We start from the raw sequence: 25,055 nt of genomic DNA, 5'->3' as shown, positions 1-25,055 counted from the left end.
CACAGAAGGCCAAACACAATTTTTTTTCTGTGACTGGACAGCCCCTGTCAGCATACGCATTTTGAAGACTGACTATTCAATGCTGCCATTGTTTAAAGACTGCCCCATCCAGTACTTGGTTGACAGACCCAAGGTTGCAGCCCTCCACCACAGCTTCTGCCCAAGAGGGGAACCAGAGCCCTGCTTCTCCAGCTCCAAAATAACACCCTCTCCCCAGGATTCTGTAGTCAACAAAAATACCAGGTCAAGGTACAGAGGGAGTCAGAGAGGTTTATGTACCCTAAACCTACCAGCATCCAGATTCCAGCATGCAGAAGTGCATAAACTATCTCAGAAAAGCTATCTGCACCATGAAAAAATACCATGCTTTGAATTTTGTCTAAGCAGCTTGAAGCATACAATATACTTTTCTAAGCCAGAAATAATCCATAAATAAGAAGATTGGTAACAGGTACACAGCTGAAGGTCTCCTCTATGACAGTCTCCTCCTCAGTGACTGTATACTGTTCTAGAAGCAGGTTCTGTTAAAGAGAAGACAAGCACTCGAGCATTTCGCAGTGGCCCCTCCCATGCACATGTCAAGAACACTCCCATGCTCTCATGGCTATGCCAGGTCATGGGTTGTGCTTCTAGACCCCAGCTGTCCCTAATACTAAGACTGTCAATAGAGGTTCTAAAGTAATAATAATAATGAAAACATATATAAATAAAGAGACAATACCTCTTCTGCCTCATTCATAGTGATCTGAATCTTCAGTTATTAGAGAAAGGAACACCTTTGTTTTTATTTGTACAGAAGCACTAGCACAAGTCGTTCTAGAAAAGCAGGCTCCAAATATCTCCTTGGCAGCCGGGGAAATAGGACATGAAAGATCACATACTATTTTAAGTGTAAAAAAGTATAAAATTTTATTTGACAAGTTAACAAATAATAACATTTCATTAGTCCATTAAAACACTTTATTACAAGGAAATGTAGTTGAGTTATAGCTGCACTACATGAAAGTTAATTCTAAGGTGAACAAACTGACCTACGGGAGAGTAGGCAGTTTAGAATGTACATGTCTACTGTATCCAGTTTATTTTTAAAAGGTATTTTGTACAACTGAAAATTTACTAGATGTCAGACAACTTCAAAAACTTCTAACATAACAAACTTCAGAACTATTCTTCTCAGATGACATCATCTTTTTTCAGAGATAGCTGAAGTTGCCTCACAGCTTTTAGCAGCTGAAGAGAACTTCTGCTCTTCTGCCCAGGACAAGGTTTCGACATATTTTCCTTTACAGTGACTGCAATCTCATTTGCTTCCTTTTGTTCACCGCACTTTAATTTGACGTAAGTTGCCCCTTGCTTCAATTTCTGAGTTTTTCTCTTTAATTTTTGCACCTAGGAAAAAAAAAATTACTAATCAGCATATACTAACAGTATATGTTACATACTCCAAAGACCCACAGCTGTAGAGGTGACTGGACTTCTACTGAACTCTAAACTACAGATAACTAAGAGACATTAAAGAAAAAAAAGTTTAAGCTTAGTAACCTTGCTCAGTTGTCTCACTGTTACAGAAAACTGACTTTGCCCATAAAGAAGCCACCACAGAAAACTGACCTTACCCACACTCAATTGGTTGTTGAAACCCATTGCTCACTAACATGAAAATGCTTGCTTGAGAAAGCTGGAAGATAATGTCTTAGTAATCTACATTTACAACAGTTTCTTTTCATTTCAGATTGTACTACTCTAATGAAAAAACCAAACAACCAATAAACTTCTAAAATGTATACTGTTAATTATCAGTTACTGGATCTAAGCAGCTTATTTTGAAGCCTCCTTAACAAAAGTGGAAAACAGAATAAATAGGGTTAATTGCTAAAGAATGTCTTTTAAAATGTCAAATAATGAGTCTTGACTTGCACTTGGCATGAAAAGGTCACTTCCCAAAGATAAAATTAGGCTGGAAGCATTCCAAATGCCAATTTAGGCTTTAAGTCCAGTTCTAAAAATAATTAACTTTAATTGCATTCGAGAACATATTATTAACTGTGATACACAGAGATGAGCATGGCACTTTTATGAGTATGGCAGGTTCTAGAAAAATAAATATGCATTAGAAATATTAAGATTGGTCTGTGCAAAATATAAATGGAAATGTCTGTGTGCAAAAACACAGAAAAAAATATACAGGCCAAGGAGTTAGAGGAATGGCCTGTATTGATAACCAGGACATGATGGACAGTAATCATACAGACACTACTATTTACAGCAGGACCCTAAGGAGTGTGCTCTGACCAGGCTGTACCAGAGCACAGAGGATTTGTCAGAAGATCTGCACACTGGTAAGAGGCAAAGAGACAACAAGGTTGCACCATGTTGTATGTGCTACTATTCATCATCCCAAAACAAAGGCAAACTCTGGCCATAAAGATATGCAAAAAGAAAGAAACCAAGGTGCAGTTGTTGAACCTGTCTTAGGTTCCTGAGGAAAAAGACAGCAAGATTTTGAGGCAAGGAGTAACACCATAATTGTTGGGTCTTCAGGAATATGAGTTTTATCAAAAAACCAGCTGACATTTTCAGGAGAGGCAGTGAGAACCCAGCAGTCAATGCCCTTTGTCCATATTGCTAACATGCAAGACTGACATATCTGCTATGATGTAAAGCACCTCTATGCTTGCAATTACATGGACAATAAAAAGTTTAAGTGAGTAAAATCCATCAAAAATGAATATGAATAAAACTGGTCAGATTTAAATTAACTAAATCCTCCTCTTTTCATAAGGTATCATGCTGAGTTTTGTTTTGTTTCCTGTATAAGAAAAGTTCTCAGGCAAGCATTTATCTTGAAACATAAGATGAAAAAACAGAAACAATCAGACAGAGCTATGGATTGAATGTTTAATCATATGCCCAAACCAAATTGCTACAAAAGAGTTAGGCCGTTCAACTACAGAAGAGGGATTTTATATGGGCATGTATGAAAAGTTGCTATCTATGGCTCTAAACTAAATACTGACAGAATGAGGGCAGTTTAAAGGTTAAACAAAACTGAAAGGCTTGCCCAGCTATGATTTTGGAGAAGCTCTGGCCAACAGACTAGTTAACAAAAAAATCTTCAATGTTTCTGTAATATAAAAGACATTTAATCCAGTCTGTACAGGAATTACAGTTTCTATTTTTTCATTCCCCTGAGGGACAGGATATAAAGAAATGAAATTTCAACAGTTTGTCTTAACACAGTGAGCAGAAGTGACAGACAGTGCAACCCAGCTCTGTACTGCAGAACTGCCACAGGGCAGGAAGCTTTCCCACCAGCATACGTTCCTAACTGCCAGTTGTACGGTTGTAAGCACCTTTTCTTGATCCAATGAAGAAATTGGAGGTACAAAAATATGAGCCAGCAGTCTAATTATAATCACCCATACTGGAACATCTTGGCTGAAAACATTCCAGTGACATTCTAGCTGATGACAACAAGAGCCAGAGTTGTGGCAGCCTTTCAACAAGTGTTAGTAGCTAGAGAGTTTACATTTCATTCTTACAGTAGCCTGATGCTTTTTCAGCTTGGATATTTGTTTTCCTTTCATCTCCATTTGTTTTACAAGGCAATCCAGCTCCTGTTCCAGGTCTTCACGAGCTTGGGAGTCCTGAGTCTCCTGTATCTGCTTCAGAAGTTCTTGAAGCTCCCTATTAAAGACAAGAATAGCAATCTAAATATTCATGATACAGTCTCTAGGATTTCTTCCTGCAGGATTTCCTAGCCATTTTGTGCAGAGTACAGAAATTTAGCATTATTTCCACTCTCACACAATACACATTAATCTGGAATATATTAACATGAGAAAGGGAAAAGGTCTTCCCGTGAGTCTGATTTTCTCATTCCAAATTTTTAGCTGATGTCCATCTTACTTCTCCTTCTTCCCACAGGCATAACAACTACATGTGTAATACTGTGCAAAATGAGATTTTTGAAAGTGAACAGCAGCTATGCAGTACAACATTTTCACCTCCTGCCAATTTAGCACAGCCTTTGAAGGCTTAGTGTAATACATGAAAGTATTTTTTAAACTAGTACATTCAAGTTACAATTTTTCTGACAAATTATTCAAAATAAAATATTACGCTCAGAAAGACTTACAGCAAAGTGGGCTGCTTAATTAAAATAAGCCGATTAAGTAAAAGAAATAGTGTAGATCTTGATACTCAGATACTTGAACAGGTTGAAACCAGAGACCTCCTCTTAGATAAATAATCCCTTTACAAAGGTCAGAGTTTCTTTTCTGACTTCTGAGTAACTGCTTCTCCTTGACAGTTTAATTTAAGCAACTGGTTGTTGCTATTTAAAAAAAAAGCCTGTCTCTGAACTGCCATGAGTAAGCTAGACATCGCTTTTTGAACATTAGATTGCTTGCCAGTTTAAATTTTACCACATCAAGGATTTCAAATCAGTATCAACATCCTAACTGGTTTAATCAGCACATCCTCCCCTGTTCAAACCACAGCTCATCGTGTTGACGTGTCTGCTATGACCAGCTACAGAGCTTTGGCCCACAGTCCCACGAGCCTGCATTAATAGGAAGATGGCTAAGAACACAACAGGCTGTAATCCACATTTACGTGCATGGATAGAAAGATACATACGCTCCCATATGAAGTGTTAGCTTCTTCCACACCCTGCCCATTTTCTGGCAGGAGACTGTCCCTCTTTCACAACCCCCTTACAGGACCAGCCAGTTCTCCTGCTATCAACAAGCAAAGGGTACAAGCACCAGACTGACTCAGCACAAGGACCCGGCAGGAACACGGGTAAGGAAAGAACACGGAGTGAGTACAAAGGAACAGGAGAGATGTTGTGACAGGACTGTTCATGCCAGAGCTGTACTAATCCATTCTACCACCCAGACTGACTGCATCCTGCAGACCTACTCAATATCAGCACCACCTTTGCAGCCTTCTCCAGGAGAAAAATTTTGGTTTGCTCTGTATATCTCAGAATATGTTTAAAATGTCTAAAAAGCACAGGTCTGAAAGGCTTTTCATTTGCTGCTTTTTTAAATACAGAATGTGGAAGCAGAAAAACAAGACCAGTGAAACACAGAAAGAATTTTATGAATGAGAAAAATCCTACTAGTCAAGCCTGCTCATGTCATTCTGTCAATAAGCAGTCTTGTAGCTAAAACAGGCTAGACTCGACTACAGCACCCTGTTGCTTCTCAGGGCTACTGCTGAAGTCTCATTTACTGACAAACACCAGCGATGGGTACTCACGAGCTCATTTGGCCCAGCTCATCTTGAAAGGCCAACAGAAGGTCTGAAAAGCTCCTGGTGGCAGTGGGTGATGTGGAAACAGATTTTGAAAGTGCACTGTGTCCTCCTTGTCCTCGCGATGAGATACACGGATTGCGATGCTTCATAATGTGCAACACACTTTGTACATTTGCACTGACAGAATGGCTGGAGCTGACAGACTTAAAGAAGAATGATCGGTGGCTTACAGAAGTAATCAACAACTACACAGCCTTACTCAAAATGTAGATGTCACTTTAGTGACAACAGTGGTTTTCACCTACCTTCCCAGCCACAAAAGGTAGTTCACCAGCCTTTACATGTAATTGTGAAAGCTGCATTTTCTTCATTGTAGGATTTCTCTGACATAAGAAAATATAAGAGAAAAAATTCCAATCTGCTCACTCAAGAGTACAATCTTAAACTTTTTTTTTAATAAGTAAAATTCAAGTAAATACACAGTGAAATGCATCACCTCAGTTTCCTTCTGGTTTAAAAAAAATTCCCTCCTGTATATGTAACAAATAAGACTTTCCAACAGCTGACACAAGTAAATTTTATTCCATATGCATGTAGGAGATTGTTTAACAATTAGGCTAACATTAAAGGAATTGAACCTTTTTTACTTATGTTTTCAAAACCACAATTGAAAAATTTTGACTGATCTGTAACATGTGTTGCAAAATAAATTCTCTTGATTTCAGTAATCCCCCCAAAACACACCACCTTAAGATGCTGAGCTAAAACTCCTTTGGAAACTAATTTTGCCAGATAAACTGAATGGAAGCTAAGACAGAACATGGGGGATGGCAGCAAGACTCTAACAGAGATAATTGTCAAGCTGATAAGGGAAGCTTTTCCAGTGATGTCCTACCAGCCCCAGTACCATTTTAATTAATGAAGGAAAGAAAAAAAGAGGGAAAAAAAGAGTTATTTAGCACTGTTTGTCACTTTAGAAGTGGAGTAAAGTGCAGCAGATTAATCAAGTGCCTCTTACATGACCATTTTTCACAAATTCCAGTCTCTGTGCGAGTCAGATGTTATCAGCAACAGTATGCTAATAAAAATTTCCACATTACCTTCCTAGGTTTTTTGTTCTTCCCATTTTCCTTTTCAGGTTCATGTTGAGATGTTACCGAAGACACCAAAATTCTGTTCATATCAAATCCTGTTTGAAGCTGTGGCAATAAGCAAAAAAGAAAACAGACGTTTAATGTAATATTAGAAGTATGAAATATCAAGTTTTAATTAATTCTCTTGTTCATTCATGGATAAGAACCAATTAAGGGCACTATTAATTGCCCTCCTTGGAAGGTATAAGATACTCTTAAAACCTGAACAGATTACTAGGAAGGCAGGGTATCAGGCAGATCCTGCAGCTCTGTCTTAGTATTCCTCATTTTCATATTCAGTTGCAGCAGCAGCTGTATTTTTCCACTGTGACAACCAGCAACTGAGATAAGCCAATCCTGCCACATGCTGACGATGTGATCATAAAATCTAAATTATATGAACATTTGGCTCCTACAATCTGGGGACAGAGAGAACTAAGCCTGTCTGTGTTACATTGAGGTCAAACCTGCTGGACAGTCCTCATACTGCTCGGTGGTTCGAAGTTGCTATGAAGGCCCATGATAAACAGGATGATAATCATCCCCAATTAAACACAGGACAAGGGCTTTGGTTTGGCATGTGTTACAGCTCCAGCTGAACAACGCTGGAGGTCCACCACTAAAGTGAGAATATTCTGGCTTTTCTGTCATCAAGAGGAAGTGAACCACACCACACCCTGTGCTTCCCAGCTCAGACCCAACAGACCTAAATCCATCCTGCAGTATATTAAGGTGGTACTAACACTACTTTAGGACTCAGTTTACTGCATCTAAGTCCTTTCTTGACCAAATGTTTAGACTATCTGCTCTGGGAGAGTCATTCTTACCATGTTTCACAGAAGATAAAATCTCTGTACTAGGCCTTTTGCTCTGCAGCAGCATGCAGTCTAAGCAAGAAACCAAAAAACCTACCAGTTTTCAACTTGTCATTCTGCTAGATTCTGGAGGTGGTCAGACATCTGGGCTACAAATTTGCATGTTATTTAAAGCTTTCTGGGTTGATGAAAACCTATCATCCTTGGATGAGGTACAAGAGCTGACAGCAGTGATTAATTAAATTAAGGCATCAGCTTTGCTTACATTATTCCAATATTACTCTTCAGCACTGCAGCCCCCACCTCACCCCAGGGGAATTCCCCCACAAATGGTCTCTCTTTCAAGCTGGCTACTACTTAGGCACAAAGTGAGTTTTGGAATATGACGACCTTGCTCCTTTAACAAAAGGTTTCATAATTTTGCTCTCTTTGGCGAACAGTCCTCTCTCAGATGGACGCTGGCTCAACAAACTGATTATGGCTTCACAGAATAATGAATTATACAAGATCTCATTTGATGAACAACATATCACTGAATAAGTGTTTTCCAAGTACAGCCCTATGTATTAGATTTCTAAAGATCTTAACAAAGGGAGGAAAATAAACATAATAAACAATCTCACTTGGTATATATGGTTTCCTATGTGACCACTTTTGAGTTACTGAAAATTAAGTTAACCTGATTCAGTTACAGATTTTCTAGAAATTAATTTTCTACCTGGGTCACTTAGAGCAGTGTTGAGGCTGATGAACTGTATCACTAATACAAACCTAAGTAGAATCTTCATTGAAATATACAACACACCTGGCAAGCTTTCTAATATGTAGCTTATAACTGATCTAGGTAGTATTTCAGAAGTTCTGCCTGGGTAATAAACACAAGGAGTTAAAACGTAATAAAACAAGAAGGGCATTTTGAACAGAGGGAATAGCTTTCTTCAGTACTAAAAAAGAAGATAAAATAAAATCTTTTCAGTCTACCTGAGCAATTTTATCTTGTATTAACTTATGCTGATGCTCTTCTTTACACAGCTTTTCTTCTAAGTATTTGATCTTGTCCTGAATTTGAAGGCAAGAATGATTAATCGCACTTCAATTTGTCATGCTGAATCAGAAGTCTGGAGGAGCTCACAACTGTATGTGGGGATAAAACTGGACTGTAGGAAATTCTAAAGCCCAGACTGAAAAAAGACTCATGCACATGAAGGTGAGGTGGCATTCAGTCAGGTATGCTTTAACAGAGGTAACTTTTGCAAAACTTAGTACTATTAATAGTATGCCATAAAATTATACCAAATAACTTTCAGACTGTCATTCCATGCATGCTTACTTCAGCAATTCTCTGAGTAGCAGTAAGTTTAAGACATTCTTTTTCTAGCATTTCAAGCTTTTCAAGTTTTGCATGCAGTTCCAACCGGTTCTGATCTTCCTCTTTTTGAAGCTGAGCCTGGAAAAAATAAGCAAGAATGGAGTTGGCAAGTGACTGAAATTGTTTCAGACAGCAAAAAAACCACCAAACCACCCCACACTAGAATAAAGGTATTTAATTAGTTTCAATTCCATATTTTTTAAATTGCAAAGTGATGAAAAATACCAGGCAGACAAAGACGACTTAAGCTTCCAGCAGCGTTTTTGTCTACCAAGTGTGCAAGTATTAGCATGGCTTTGCTCATTAGGAGTTCCACCCAGGGAGCTTTTCATGCACTTCTTTGAATGGTTGTCATCAGCCATACACTAAATTACTTCTGTTTGCTAGCAGCCTGAGCAGAGCTGAGGAAAAACATTGACCACAAAAAACTTCAGGTCCTGCACATTTCTATACTTTTGAACTATGTCACTACTTTGTTATTATGCTAAAGGGCTTTACCTGTTGTTCTAAAATCATTCTCTTTTCCAGTTCTGCACTGGAAACCATCTTTCTCATGTAATCCAGCTGTTTCTCCAGCAGGGAGCAGCGGGATTGTACTGCATTTGAATCTACAGAGAGAAATAAGACATTCAGTACAGCAAAGGGAGCTACACATTTAGCCGGACTGTCACGTCATTGAGGAATTCTCTGTCTTCAAAACAGGCAAGAATAGTTTTGTTAGTCTGAACAAGTAATGAGGTTTAAATGTATTTTATATAGAAGACATGAGAATCAAAATGTTTTTGCAAAGCTAGTCTCTAATTTGAATTCCAAAGGCATGAGCACTGCAGTTACTTTGATTTGTATCTGCAGATACCTAACCAGAATCTGAGAGAGAAGAATCTTTTCTCCTATCTTTTCTCAAGTTAGCAACAGTGTTATGTAAGCAGCTGCTTGCTTATTGTAGGAGCTAAACATACCACCTGAAACATGCTTAGTCTTTAAAATTGCTTTATGGCTTATGCAATACTCGGTTGATATATGTAAAAAAAATCTCAACTTTATCCACAATTATCAAGCTCCTGTCCCTCCTCAGTTCTGAAGCAAAAAACAAAAAGGGGCTGCACTAATTAGCAGTTTTTCAAAACAAAACACTCCCTGGATTATACAATCTTAGTGTTGCTGTGGCTACACCTTATCACTCCAAAGAAATACCTTTCCTCTGTTGCATCAGCTCTCGATGTGCTGCGTCCTTCTCATAGGATTTGTGCTCTAAGACCTTCTTGTACTGAGCAGCTGCTCTGGAGAGGCTGCACAGTTTATCTTCAGCCTGTGACTTCTCAAGCTCTAGGCGCCGGATCTTTTCTTGCAGAGATCTCAGGGCTGCCATTACAGCTAGCAAACAACACAACAGCTACACCTTAAGTAACAGTTCCTATTTTGATTATGATTATCATTATTAGAAAACACTTCACATTACAATGTACTACCTAAATTTTCTTCCTAGTATCACTCCCAAAATTAATTATATTCCCCAGCTGTACACTAACATATGCAGGACACATATGGGAGAAAATGGATGTGTTTCCTGCGTAACTGGGGTATGAAGCTCTGGCCCTATAAGCAAAACTATTTTCACTCCAAATGGCAGCAAGCACAAAGAAATCATGGCAAATAGAGTATAATAAACCCGGGGGCTTCTCTTTAAACAGAAGCAGAGAACACAGGTATCCAAGTGAGGTCATAAGTTTTGGTGTAAGGCAACTGGTCTGGAAAGATTAAAAAGAGAAAACATGCTCAGAACATGGGGAGAAATTAGATACAAAGGACAATTTAGCAAAGGATACATTGTTAAATACTTTATTGTTTCAAAAGGTAATGCTTCAACATCTAGTATCTAGTATGTTTTTGATGATTCTTTAAACCATGGAAACAAGTCTGGAAGATTTTGCTTTCAGCCTCAAATCAGTATGTGTCAAATTTTACCAAAAATAAAAGCTGCAATTTCAGCTACAAAAAAAAGTCTACTAGTTCATGTAAAGCATACACACCTGTGGAAGCTTAAGACATGTCCTGCAACAAGTCAAGCTTATTTTCTGACATTTTATAATTGACAGTTTCTCTATTCCAAACTCTTCCATCAAAAGAATACCATGAGATATTGCTACCTCCATAACAACTTTCACCATATTATCACAGATCCGTTTAAAAAACAAACAAACAAAACCCAAACCAAACAAAACCACAAAACAGCAAAAACTAAACAAGCATCAAACGAAAACTCAAACCCAAAAGCAAATACCAGAAAGCAGAAGGATGAAGTGGGACCACCTTTTCTGTTGCATTGCCAAACATTTCCTTAACCACTTAGCTACGTAGCACTAAACTGATCCCTGTAATCAAAAAAAGCCCAAACTCTGTATGAAATAAGATTACTACAGAAATCACAGATTTTCAGGCGAAGAACAATGATCACATGCATTCTCATAGGTTATGTCTGTGCAAGGTAGCAAAGTTGTCCATGATACTTAGTCCAAGTATGGGTATCCTTAATATTCCCCAGGCTCTCCAGATATGTTAAGCCACTGAGCATTTGCCTTGTGAGCTCCAGAGAGTAGTGATCCATTAAGGCACATGACAACCATATTTCATAGGGACTAACTTTGATGCTGCTAACTTTCCTGGGAGGCTGAATTGTTCAAAAGTTCTCCTAAGGAAATATGCCATGCAAAAAAAACCAAAAAAAAAACCCAACAAAATAACCCACCAAAAACCCAAACAAAAAAACCTCCCAAAACAAACAAGCAAACAAACAAAAAAACCCAAATGCTTAGAAGTGATTTTAAGCTGTAAGAAGTCAAATAGCACCATGCAAAGCCAATTTCAGGTCACGGTACCATACTAATGATCTTTGTTTTTACTGTATTTGAAGTCATGAACTACTTCTACTGAGTTTGAAGCATTCTCCTTTGCTTTCAGAGGAAGTCTGACAATTTTAAGTTAAACAAATTTCAAAGCCAAAGTTTACAAGGATGTTAGAAGATTTGCAGAGGTTTCCATTCTAGACGTATGACTTCAGGGAGACTACTCCCTCAGGACACATATACATCCTGTCTTAATGTCAGACTGATAACTGCAGCAAGTCATTGAACTCAGTCAAATAGGATGGGGAGTTTGCTCAAGAGATTTCACATGGAACAATTAAAAAGACTGTTTTAAGGACATATTTTGGCTATACCTTGGTTATTTGGGAGAGAAGGCTTGTCACCAGCAGCAGCTGCCAACTTCTTTGATTCTATATAAACAAAGGCTGCAGGAAGCCTCCAATCTGGTGGCTGAAGAAAGCTTCCTATGAAACTGTTCTTTGATTCAGAATCCATAGCCTGTAGAAAGAGAGACATTTAATGACATTATTTCTTTAAAAGACTCTTTTTCAGAAGTATGTCACTGGGCTGTTCCTGGCTCTGTTTATATCAAACCAGATCATGTACACCAAAATAATAATAATAATAATAATAATAATAATAATAGTAGTAGTAATAATAACAACAACATCAACAATAATAATACCCACACCCCACCAGAGGAATCCTGTCTTTTAATGCAATTCCAAAACAATGTCTTTCATAACACTAAAAAACATAGCTTCCTTTGACTGACCAAAATTTTCCAAGATTTTTCTAGGTGCTTTCTAAAAACTTGTGCTGATTTTTGTCCTTTAAAAACCCAAGTATCAGGAGCATTTTCTACTAACCGTTTTACAGACTTCAATGTTTTGACTCTAAGTGCTCCCTGCAGAGCAAACATTCCAGGTTTTACAGCCTATTTCCATTTGCAGCCTCCTTAGTGCTCCTCTTCCCATCTTTTTGGATGTAAAACCAAATTACATATGGTAAAAAATGTAACATTATTCCATAATAAAGACACAGTTCTCCACATTTAGTGTTGAGATAACAGGATTTAATATGCAACATCCCCAGTATTATCTCCATTATCAGGTGCATGTATTAAGTCCTGTTTCTTCACTCCCTTTCTGTTCCACCCTTTCACATTCTTTGTTTTATGAGAAGCACATTTGAAGACAGTTCACACCCTGTCAAACAGAAATTTTTCTTGATACTCAAGACATGAACAGTGAAATGTGCAGAAAGTGCTTTAGGCTTATACAACCTCTAGGAATTAAAGCAAGTTTGAAATCATCCTAGAGTGACCTGTCAAAGTAGTATCAAGCATTTCACTTGATACAGTGTAAGAAGAGAAGAGTCTATACAGGTTCAGCTAATAGAAAAACAGCTTATTTGAAGGTTCAGTGATAGAACAATTATGATTGTTTTATCACTTGTGTTTAAAATACAAGGCACAAAACTGGAGCAGTCTTCCTGCTTGGGTAAGGCTATTTTTACAGATGTGAGTCCCCAAGAAAATCACCCAAAGGAGGTATCTAGTAACAGAAAGAAGAAAGGGACCAAGACTATGGCCTGCTGATGAAGCACACCCCAGGAGAAGCCATTCATACTGGTGGGTGGCAAACAAAGGAAAATTTTTCAATAACAAAAAAAAAGTTTCTAGGAGCACTTGCAGCTCTTACAGCCTGTTTCAAAGGCTGTATAAAAAACCCCAAAATAATAATCTCCAGCTGCACTGCCTCTTCAAGGTATGCACTAAACTGAAGGTAAGCAGAAATCCTTCTTTCTTCCTCCAAACTGTCATCACAGAGATGTCAACATGAGCCCCTCTTCACCAGGGCTTGCTTGACCAGGGGTCTCCCAGCCAGCACCACTTTTGTGTGCTAACACTTTCAAGGTCACACCATTCAGAGCAGCCCCCCGGTCCCAAAGAGGGAGTCTATCCAGGCCACTCTCATGCCACAGGTCTTTTCCAAAGACTTCTCCATGGGGTCCTGCTGCCATCCTACTCAAGCCAGGCCACAAACACTTCGCCCTGGGTAGGCAGCAGCAGACAGCCAGGCATCCCACCATCACCTGGAAGATGTTCCCTCTGGTGATCCCACCACATTTATGGCTACAAAAGCTGTTTACAGGCCTCCCTACCTCTGTCCTGAAGGACTGGGAAAGACCATCCTGGGATACCTGGCCAGGTCTATCAACCATGTCCAACAGCACAAGGGGTAATGGCAAAGGCACAAAGCAGGGAGCAGCAGAAACCTCAAAACGTGGATGAGAAAGTCCTGTGGCCACAGAGGTGGTCAGGGCCAAGACAAGAGAGGAGATGGTCCTGGCATGGCACAGTGCATCAGCATGGAGTTCCAGAAAATAAGAGAGCAGCAAGACTTAAATATTTTCCTGCTGCTATTCAACCCCTTCACATTGGTGATAAAAAAGACCAGCAAAAAAAGTCCATAAAAATGAGCATATGGACAGGCAAGAAGTGCTGTGAATAAAAGGCAACTTTGGAAACAGCAGAGGAAGAGGGTGGTTTTTGCTTACACCATCCAACCTTCTGGCAGTCAGCATAAGTGGAGACTCACTTTTCCAACATCCTCGAGGGGAACATGGCTCCCCTGCATGCCTGCACAGCTACACATCAATTACTTTCCTTATTACTTTCACATAAACAAGTTCTGCTGTTTCCAAGGAGATGGGTTTGTGGACAGTTGTAAGGAGGGCAGTGATCCGAAGCAAATAATGAAAAAGGGAGGGAATAAAGAAGCAGAATATTTGAGAGTTTGTGGACAAGTTCAGTAATACAAAGGTGGGGGGGGGGGGGCATGGAGGACACCTATTTGGCAGAAAGGGAAATAAAACCCCTTTAGTGCTGCAAGTGAAACCAATGGGAAGTGAAAGAGAAGAGGCCAGCTCACCTGCCTGGTGGTGGTGGTGATTCAGCTAATCCGGTGTGGGCTTCAGCACAAAAACCCCAGAACTTAAATGTGAAAATAAACACCCTCCAGCTGGAGGGGGGAGCTCCCCGCACTGCTCCTAAAAGCACAGGCTCAGCAAAGGGTGTGAAAGAAAACACCAGAGGACTGAGACACCTGTGTTTGCAGAAACTCTGCTGCAGCCACAGTTAGGGACGCCTTACTTCACCACAGCTTCCTCAGATACAGAGCCTGTGTGGAGCAGCTGAGGGCATGGTTGCTATAGTGCTTTGAGGCTGTGTCAGCATAATTACTCTGGTAGAGGTGCTCTGGTGTAGACAAGTCCTAATGTCTCAGCAGGTAAATAGAGTTTATAGCAACCAAACTGCACAGGAGGAACGTCTACAACATTGCAGACCTCAGGCAAAGAGATGCACGCCAGGAAAAGGACCTGGTCAATCTACACCAGCAAGATATCACTAAACATCCTGGCCACTTCCAGCCCAATGCAACAAGAAACATATCAGGAAATAGTTAAGTAGTTTGACGTATGCTTGAACGTCAACTGTCCTACCACAACTTTTTCCCCCCCAAGTATTTAAGCTTCTATAAAACCACCACAACCAGGTTTGCTTTATAAAAAGTCTTATACAGCAAGCTTAAACCACTCTCTTATTTCATGGTGCTGCTGCCATGGACACCTGGTACACAGCCCTGGAGAGGTGCTTTAAAGCAGATATTGCTTCCCAAACAGCAATGTTTGTACTAATGTAACTCCACAAGGCTTAGGGGGATTTAGCACTTGAACAACACTCGTTAAAGCAGCCAGAATATCGTTGTTTAGACAAGCCCTTGGTTGAGGAAAGCAGTGCACTCCTTTGAATTTGGGCAAGAGCCAAGAGAGAAGTATGCATACTAAACAGAGGCTGTCAAAATACCCCAGTTACATGCAGAGGGGAGGGGAAGAAGGAAGAAATGCCTCACTCCCACCTCAGCAGCCTACACTGCTTTGGTGAGCAGGGTGAAGCACTTGTGTTGTGCAGGTTATATCTGGAGTCAACAGTGGCCCTCTGGGTTTTTTAACGGGAAATGGCAGGGCCTGTGTTGGTGGATGCAGTAGTGATGCTCAGACACCCAGTGTTATTTTACCCAGAAAACACAGAGTAACTGGTTCCAACACTGGCTGCATCAAGCATGGGCTAACTTAGTTCTGCTCATGGGCTTACCATGGGGCCCTTCCAACTCAGAATATTCTGCGATTAAATATCAGCCTGGGCAAGCCAGCTATGTTTTTCTCCATGTCTGAGCTAGGAGGCTCACGGAGCTCTGTGCCACACAGTTGCAACCCTGTGCATGGAGCGTGATGCCAGGCACAGCACATTAGCTCTGTAACAGCGCTGCATTAATGCAAATACTCTGCCCAGCTCTTGCTTTGCTGCAGCTGGAGTGCTCAGCCCTGGGGTTGTGAGCATGAGAAGGGCTGGTCCATTCAGTGGGACCACTTCTGCCTCTTGGCTCAGCACCACATGCAGGCTGAGAGTGAGCTTGCACAAAGTACGCTGGGGAGCAATCCCACCATCAGGTCCATGCCTGTATATGTGACATTCATGCCTGAGAAAAGAGCAAGCAAACTGGAGTTTGGTACCTTAAGACAAACAGAGAACTTCCCATTTCATCAGAGTCATCTAAGTACTAATACCATTTACCTTTATACCATTTCTGTTTACTATGGCCTGCAGTGAATGCCAGAGTACTGCATTGGATTGCTGTAAAAATCAATTGACATTTTAGTTACTGCTGTCTGGCCCAAGCAAGTATCCTAACAGTGGAGAATTACTGAACACAACTGACATCCCAAGTATTACAGAAAGATCACTTGTGACTTCTTCATCATCCTCCACCCCTCCCCTGTGTTTCTCCCCTCCAATGCAAGCCACTTCATTACAAAGTTTCAAAAAAATGTCTCCTCGAGTGAAAGGTCCAGAAACACTCTGCCACACATACAGTTATGTCTCATGTTGTAAAGCAGCATATGGAAAAGCTTTTTCCACACATAAACAATAGCAGACTTAGGTAATAATGCTGGCTTAAGAGTCTCCCAAAAGACACACTAAATGAATAATGTGATAATGTAAGGGATACTTCCACTAAATTCTCCGATATTTGCTATCTCACAGGGACACTGGTTCATTCAAATTGCTGTGACGGCAACCTTCTACAACCAAAGAAAGATATGCTGTCAGAACACCTTCAAAGAGGAAAAAGAAAAAGCAGATCAAGGCATTTTTCAGAAAGAAATACAAAGATATCTATCTTCTGGCCTGACCTACCAGGTATGCACAATTTATAGTGGCTTTTTTGATAACTGAAAACAAAGTCTTAGATGAGCCAAAGACTGATTCAGTCTTTATCTGACATAAGAGAAGTTCTAAAGAACTGCCCCAACACAGGTAATACCGAGAAGCTCCCAAAATTCTGGCTGCTGCCTTGTCTACTTGAGCCAAGTCTTGCTGGCTAATGGTAATGTGAGAAGCCATTTTTGTGACACAATCCAAACTGGTGTATTTTTTCCCCTTTCACTTTCCTTTGAGAACGGGGAGAAAAGCTTGGTCAGCTGTACTAGCTGTGCTGCAACACTCAGCCTTGTTCCCTGCAGACAAAGAACAGCCCTTCCACAGAGGAAAAAAAGAAATAAATAATGTTGTGGGCAAACGGCATTGTTGTTTTGGGAACACCCAGTCTCTAGCATCCTGACACAACCACTTTAATCAGCCTGAAACACATGACAATGCTCAGGACATATCTAAGCAGCTGATACTCCCATATCTCTTCTAATATAAGTGGGTTAGACATGAAATGGTGGCAGCTGCAAAACTAATAAGAAGTGAAACCTCACTGAATCAATAAAGCATTTCAAAGTGTTTTTTAAGTTTTGTCAACTTCCACTTTAAGTAAGTTCAGAGCAAATGGCAAAAATTTATTAGAGAAATTAAGGAACCTGGGAGTGTTTTGAAAAACCGACACAGCCAAATCCAGCTGAGGCAGTTTGTTGTACAAACTGTGAGATACACACTGGCAATCTCAGAACTGGATACATAAAGGTTAAATTTCCAGTCCCTTCTTTGATACTTTTGTAGCAAAGCCCATCAAGTCTTATGCAGAACTTTCATAAAATCATTGTTTTTCATTCTTGGAAGAAGAGGAAAAGAAAAGGCATTCTGTTTTCTCATGACACCATATGTACTGTCAAGTAGGACAAAACCTGGCATTTTAATAAAAACAACCCCAAACCACAAACAACCCAACAAATGCCCAAAACTCCTAAGATTTTTCACTGTGTCAGCATTTCACTTCTAAGCATTCACACTAATATTTCCCTAGTTCCTGTTTGCTCAGAGAAAAGACAGAACAAAAAAAAAAAAAAAAAAAGAGGAAGAAAGAAAGTGGAATGAGTTACACGAGTACTTTGTGAGCAAGGCAAAGAAACAACCTAGTGGAGAAAAAAACTGTGATTTTTAAACAATTTTTTGGGGAATAGATTCTAACCTGGCAATGTATCAAGCATGCAAACTTGGGTCAAAATATTATTAGAGTTTTGCTGTTTTCTTCAATGAGTACAGCAGACCAAATTCCTCATCCAACTGGGCCTTCATCCAAAAGTACATGATACACTCACAATCAACCCTTGGTGGGGAAATCAACTTGGTGTAAATTGCTTTAACCTCTACATGCAGATGATAACTGAACTTTAGAGGAGCAAGACTGCAATTCCTACCTAGAAATAATTGCTATCTTAGCATGAAAACATTTAGCCTGTAATATGGTGCTATCAAAATAATTACATTTATATATCTTTAATCAGTCCAAAGCAATTAAACATAATCTTTTTGTAATGAGCATCAAACAAAACCCAAATACTGTAAATGATCACTAATACACTTCCTCACTTCACCCACAGTTCTGTTCCTCTTCTTTCATTTACCTTCTGTTACATATGGGGTTTGTCCCTCATCTCCTCTCTCTTTATTGTATTTACATGATCCTATAGCTTTGTTCCTTGCCCTTTGCTATTTGGTATTCTTTTTATCCTACTCCCTCTTCTAGCACAAAAAACTAGGATTTTTTCAAAGTAAAAATACCCACTTTCCCCCCACCCCCCCAAGATTAACAATCCAGTTTATTCCTTTTATGCTTAAAATCCAGAGATGCTGCTTGTCCTTAGTATACTGACTGATGTGGAAATTGAAGGTGTTCTCCTCATACTCTACATGAAGAATGGAAAAGGCTACTTTTTCTGTCTTCTGTTATTTTCTGCTGATGCCATCACACAATCTTCCGTATGTAGTTTCTTTAGTTTGGTGTATCTTGATAGATTGGAAGGCAGGAAGAAATTACCAGCTTTGGCTATATACCCTTGGAAAAAAAAAAAAAAAAAAAAAAAAAAAAAAAAAAAAAGAAAGGAAGGTTTGCTGTTGTGTAAAGGGAAGGTTTTGAAGGGTAACTGACTCCAGTATAAAAGACTGTATCTGTGCACAGGCAGAATAATTAGATATTAGAAAGGCAAATGCAAAAAGGAAAAGGCACATTAGGATAGGGTAGGGCAAATATGAGGGTGGGTTGAAATGACAATCATAGTGAAGAAATATAAGAAGGTAGGGGATGATTATTGCAGGTGTTGACTCATTCACAGTAAACACTTTTACTGCATGATAATTTTTACCTTTTATGTCCCAAATATTTAATGGTATCACTGAAAGATGGTTTTGAACGTTGCAACTTGCCCTCTAGGCAGATGAAACACACAAATTGTGCCCCACTGTTGCCTTGGAATTTATTTTTAAAGTAAACTTCTGTTTTTACCAATACTTTCTCAGGGAAAGTGTCAAGTCTCTTCATCCACTATCCTTTAACTTAGCCTGAAGATGGAGTAGGAGGTAGATTTTAGACAGATAACCACAAAAGCTTGACATGGATGAGCAAAGAAACACAAAGAGGGTGATTATTCATAGGATTTGTCTCTTTTTACCAACTACCACGCCTACATTTTTTTCATGTATTCCTGTGCTGCCGATAGCTAGGCACCTGGCAAGGAACAAAAACACCATTCTGCATTTGTACATCAGGCAGCCTAAGAAACAGAATGAGGAAAAAAAAAAAAAAAAAGTTAGCAAGGAAAAGAAAAAATTAGTTTCTCTACAAGCAAGAAGTTATTCCCAAAATCATATTTTGTCTGAAATAGTTGCCTTGTAATATGCAGAAAAAATGAAAGCAATTCCTCGAGTAACTCTTCGATCTTATTTTGGAGACCTATTTTGTTGAAGAATGGTTTTTAAAAATATGACCTGTTTACATGACCCAGAATAATCACAGCAATTCTAACATTCACATTGCACATCCTGAACAGGCACACTATTCTAGGTATTAATGCCAAATAGTTTGTATTTCATATGGTATAATCAGTATTCAAAAATGTAGAAATGGTTTTATCACTACTTCTACCCTGAGTTGCCAGGGGAAACTTAAAACTGTCAAAGGCATTACTTGTTTCATATAATCTGTATATTTAAACTTGCATGGCTTTGGAGATACAGAAAAAGCAAATCTGAGTAAGATGCTACAAAATCCTGTGCAATGTTGCAGGCAGAAAACTAACTTCAATTGATTATAAAGTTTTTAATAGGCATTTCTTCCCTATTAATTATATTCAGTTTTGAATGCAAATAGTTATGCATATATGAAGGAAATTTAGTGGGTCTCTAGGTTCTTGACTCCAATTCTTGTCATTCTGTGTGACCTTAATAAATCAGAGGGTTGGGACTAATAAGGATGTTTCAGGATACATGAGCCTTTCAGCCTTGGGGCTGAGTGTGCTAATGACAGGCTTAGTTCCCTGCATGAAAGAAATGCAGGTATAGATCCAAAACAAGCAGCACACTCAGTGAGGAGCTAACAAGAGCTTTGTTTCAGGGTGAGGAAACTCTATGAACATAGACGTGGGTGAAGTCCCACCCTGGTGCTTGGCACCTTTATCTTCTTTGGACTCAGAATTTGGAGTCCTCTTCTGGCAGTGAGTGCCAAAATCTGTTCTTTAAAACAATGAATAAAGAGTCCCTGTAGCTTTTCTGGTCTGTGACTTCAGTTCATGTGGCTGCTGGTCACAGCATTTTTCTTTGTGTTATTGCTGGAAAACACCAAGGTCGGTGTTAACAGCCTGCCAAAGGTGCTTATAGGGCCTTTTGGGCTGTCAGCAGATATGAAATTCCCAGTAAGCAACGTTCCTTTTCTTTTAAAGTGCAGCTGGAGGAAACAGTATCCACCTTCTCTGTGCTGCTACCCAGTGGTCAGAGCATTGGCCAGGAAGTGGGAGTTCCTGGGGAGCATTCATGCCTCATCCCTGACCACCATGCTAGACTGGGAGGAGGAAGAGCAGGAAGGAAACAGGGAGTCACCACCTTTTCGTTTGAAGTTATGACCCTGCTCCAAAAAGCATGTGTGGCTCGAACAAGGACAAGGCAGCTGAGACCAAAGAGCACAACACGGAGGTGTCTCTCTCATCTAGTTCAATCATCAAAACAGGGTCCTGGGGTTAATTTATGCATTTCTGCAGTAACACTGGTCTGGGGAAAGTTATCAGAAACCAGGAATAAGTGCCTACAGATCCCTATGTCTCCTTCCTTCTAGCTCACACTAGTGTCACACATTTGCCATCCTTTCCAGTAGGGCACAAATTCACCAAGTGAGGTGATAAATAGTTCCCTTTTGTTTTGCAATCCTCCTGAGCACCTGGGACACTCTCCTGGTAGTTAGGAGGTATTGATGTAAATGCCTTCGAGCTAAAAGGCAATTCTTCAATCCCTGGGTTACAGTACTGAAGGTGAGCACTCTACCAAATGCTGCCAGGCATTGAAGCCATCTGTGCCTGCAACAGAAGACCCTGACTTGTTGGGCTTGGAGAGGTTCCACTCAGCAGGACTTCTCTTAGAGCTGCTCCACCTACTTCCTAAACCACAAATGGGAACAAAGAGGAGACAGGTTTCCACGTGCCCAGTTTGGGGCAATTCTGAACACTTCTCTCCAGAAAGAGATTAACAAGAGTTCAGGTGGCTGCTCAGAGGAGATTTTCAGAACTGCACTTTTAGTTTGCCCATACTGTTTTCCTGGTTCTCAGTGTTTCAGGTTACATTTATACAGTTAAGTGGCATGTAGTCAGAGAATTGGCAACATCCAGCAGGACTTTAAGTGGCTGTGGACTTTAAGTAGCTCTAGCTCTAGTTCATAGCCCAGCTCTTCTCAAAGCAACCCTCTCCCCAGCATAAACTATTTCACAGACTTTATGCATGGAAGATTTGGTCTCCTAAGAAGAAGCTGGTGTCTAATTTCCCCATCCCTGCTGTATTTGTGACCTCTAAGGAGGGAGGGTGGCAGGGTTTGGTGCAAATGTACGCCTGCAACACATAATAGAGCAGAACACATTAGATGTGCAAACACATGCTCAGAAGCAAAAAAAGGCCACATCTCCTCCCAAACAGAATGGTTTGGACTTGACACCAAACTTGACCCTGGGTTCAAAGGCAGTAGAGGAGCAGCCTCTGGCTTTTTGGTGTCTCTTTGCAAAACAGCAGTCACAGAAGTTTGTTTTCTCAGAGGGTAGCTGTGAAGAAAAATGCATTTTAATCTGGAGTGCCATTTATTGTGGCAACATGCCAAAACAGATCTAAAAAGGGAGGGTGAACTTTTTGAAGAGTCATCCCATCCTAGGTATTTAGCAATTGGAATGAAGTAAGCCTTAAGAAAACCAGGTGTAAAGGAAAACAGTTGAAGGAATTTAATTTAAAAAGCAGTTCCTTCTAGACTGCACAAGTTTTACTGTGTTCTTATTAGTGCTCCAGTATTTGACTACATGCATTATTGAGTAAAGTGCTCTTTTGTAACATACATAAACTGAAATGAACTTTTAAAAGTAAATATATTTTAGATCTTTTATCTTAGAAAGAACATTAATACAATTACTAGATATTGTATTTTCAAAAATAATTCTGCTGTAGGATGTCATCTGCATATGGCTATAGAAGTCCTTATCTGGTTAAAAAAAAAAGGAAGTTGATAAATCATGAAGGAAGGAAATACTGAGGTTTAAAACAGCCACAAATTTGTTTTTCTTCAGCTTATCATTTTGAAAACTCAACTGCTGTAATTCTGGATGAGTTGCCAGATTGTTTCCTTCATAATTCTGCCTCTCTCTTATCCATTCTTTAGGGATCAAAAACAAGCATATTAACTTCGGGCTGTGAACACGCAAATCAAACAAACACATTCCCCTAACTTTGGGCTCTGATTAATTCCACTGGTAGCCTTTGACCTTGATTTCCACAATGTCTTGCAGTGCATAAAGAAGCCTGACCTGGTATCAGAAAACTGCAGAGATTTGGTTTGGAAAAAAAATAAAGCCATCCTCATCGCTATTCCCTAAGTACTACATTAAAATCTATAAAACAAAGGGCTGAAATCTGAAGTTTAGGCCTTGGAGCCAGTTTCACAATCTGTTTCCTGTAGCCAGAGTTCATTTGGAGCCAGTGGAAAAAACAGCTTCTAAAAGATAAAAGGCAGTGCTGTGACTTTCAATCAATCTTGGCATTCAGTGTGTGAATATAGCTGTACCAAAGTCTAAAACACGAAATCTCCAGCTCTGATTCTGGTTCACTCTTCTGATCTTGGATGTGTGTTGTCATTGTCAGAGACACCCAACAACTCATGATGGGAAAAATAAGATCTAGCCGACTTCAGGAGATCAAGATCTAGATAGAAATAAAGCAAACAGATGTGACATGCCCATTCACAGGAAAATAATGAGTGACAACAGAATGGGATGGGAAGCTGAAGTGGCAGCTAATGTAAAAAACAGAAGAAACAAACAAAAAAACCCCGCCAACAACATAAAAGGCACGGGCAGAACTATTTGCTTTGAACCCATCAGTTATGGTGGGTGGAGGCCTGGAGTGCTCAGAGAAGTCAGGACTCACTTTTATTACAGGTAGTGCTGATTTCAGCAGATACATTGTTCACCAGGGTGCCAAAGGCCTGGAGGAAGCAGCTGCGTGAAGCAGTCCAGGCCTGTCCACCCTCCTGAACAATGGCAATGCAGCCTCCTTGCAGAAAGGATTTTATGGGAAAAAACAGACTGGTCTTCCTTCTAAGGTACAGGTAAATGCAAGTTGGAAGAAACTGTTCCAGAAAACAAAGGGATGGCGGATGAAGAAATCAGATTCTTTACAAAGAAGAGAGCTGACGATGGATGGTGTTGGTGAGCCAGCCCAGGCTCTGTTCCTGGACTCAGAAGTGGTTTCTGTGTTTTCTGGGGCATAAGAGTAGCTCGTTCTGCATTTACCTTCAGTTTTGACATCTGAATTTTAGAGCGGGAAATGTGTACGTGAGGAGCAAAAAATAATTATGCAAGACCCTATGCAGGCTCAATGTCCTGTTTCTAATTTACTCCCAAGTATTCTTTTGCCTTTCTGTGTACTCAAAATTTTAGTTTCATGATTGTTTCAATGTGACAGCTGCAAACAGTTCTGCCCTTGTTTTCTTCTCCTCTTCTCTGCCAAGAGGTGAAGTGGATCAAGGAACTGACTTGGCTGAAAATTAAAATTTATCATAAACAGCCCTTTTTTTTTTTTTTTTTTTTTTTTTTTTCCCAGCAGGAAAAGCAAGGAAAGCAGCAATACCAGCTTCTTTAGTGACAGATTACACTCAATCACAGCACGGGGATAGAAAGTCCACAACCTCCCTGGGCAACCTGTGGCAGCGCTTGGCCACCCTCACAGTAACAAATGTGCTTCCTGATGTTCCCGATGTTCCGAGGGACCCTCCTGTGCTTCACTTTGAGTCCCTCGCCCCTGACACTGTCATCGGGCACCACCGAGAGCACCCCGGCTCCATCCTCGCCGCACCTTCCCTCCAGGCACATATAAATGTCGGGATTTATGGGCGAGTAAGATTCCCCCCGAACCTTCTCCAGCTTCATCAGCCCCTGCACGACTGGGATTTTTAAAAATCCCCTGGGATTAATTTGGATAAGAACACCGCGGAACTGTTGCTCAATGTGAATATTCCGGGGATTTCCCCGCCCTCGTCCCCATCCCTTCTTTATCCCAAGTGCTGACGGGACTGTGTTTCCTTAGCACAGACAGATCTTCCGTTCCCGCCGACGCGCTTACTTAGGGTACACCCCAGGACTGCTTCACCCCCGGCTGCCGCCAGCCATCGGCGCTCCATAACTCTGGGATGGATCGGAAAATCCTCCCAAACCCCTATCAAACAGGATGACGGGAATACCGTGCGCGCACCCCTGCGAGCGCTAGCGCTAGCGCTCCCCCTTCCCTGGCAGGATCCCGGCAGAATCCCGGCCGCGCGCCGCACTGCCTGCCGGGACACGTAGTCTTCCCGCGCGAGGGCCGCCGTACCGCCCTTTGGCCGGACTACAGATCCCAGCAGCCCCTCCCGGAACTGCCGCTCCCCGCCGCGATTGGGCCCCCCGCCTGCGGGCGCTGAAAGACGATTGGCTGAGCGGCGTGTCTGTCGTGCGGATTCCCCGTGCTGGGCGGGAGTATTTGCCCCCAACCCCGAGTGAGGGGACTGCCGGGGGTCCGTGGCGGCCCCGGCGGGGAGGGCTGAGGGGC

General features: G+C 40.6%; 1 protein-coding gene across 1 annotated transcript; it reads right to left on the bottom strand.

Annotated features, from left to right (window-relative positions):
* Window positions 1–877: 877 nt before the first annotated feature.
* CEP57L1 (centrosomal protein 57 like 1) lies at window positions 878–24,523 on the bottom strand. Its single transcript, XM_041478040.1, has 12 exons — window positions 19,422–24,523; window positions 18,611–18,792; window positions 11,800–11,944; window positions 9,777–9,956; window positions 9,081–9,190; window positions 8,544–8,660; window positions 8,195–8,272; window positions 6,366–6,464; window positions 5,571–5,648; window positions 5,269–5,468; window positions 3,543–3,687; window positions 878–1,389 (listed from the first exon to the last, which is right to left on the bottom strand). Exons 2-12 carry the CDS (start codon window positions 18,638–18,640, stop codon window positions 1,174–1,176), a joined length of 1,398 nt encoding a protein of 465 aa, XP_041333974.1. The 5' UTR covers window positions 18,641–18,792; window positions 19,422–24,523; the 3' UTR covers window positions 878–1,173.
* Window positions 24,524–25,055: the final 532 nt, after the last annotated feature.

Source organism: Pyrgilauda ruficollis, unplaced genomic scaffold (assembly GCF_017590135.1).
Source record: "Pyrgilauda ruficollis isolate IOZ18807 unplaced genomic scaffold, ASM1759013v1 scaffold43, whole genome shotgun sequence".
Taxonomy (NCBI): domain Eukaryota; kingdom Metazoa; phylum Chordata; class Aves; order Passeriformes; family Passeridae; genus Pyrgilauda; species Pyrgilauda ruficollis.
The sequence above is the reverse complement of the archived record's forward strand: the minus strand, read 5'-3'. Positions and strand labels throughout refer to the sequence as shown.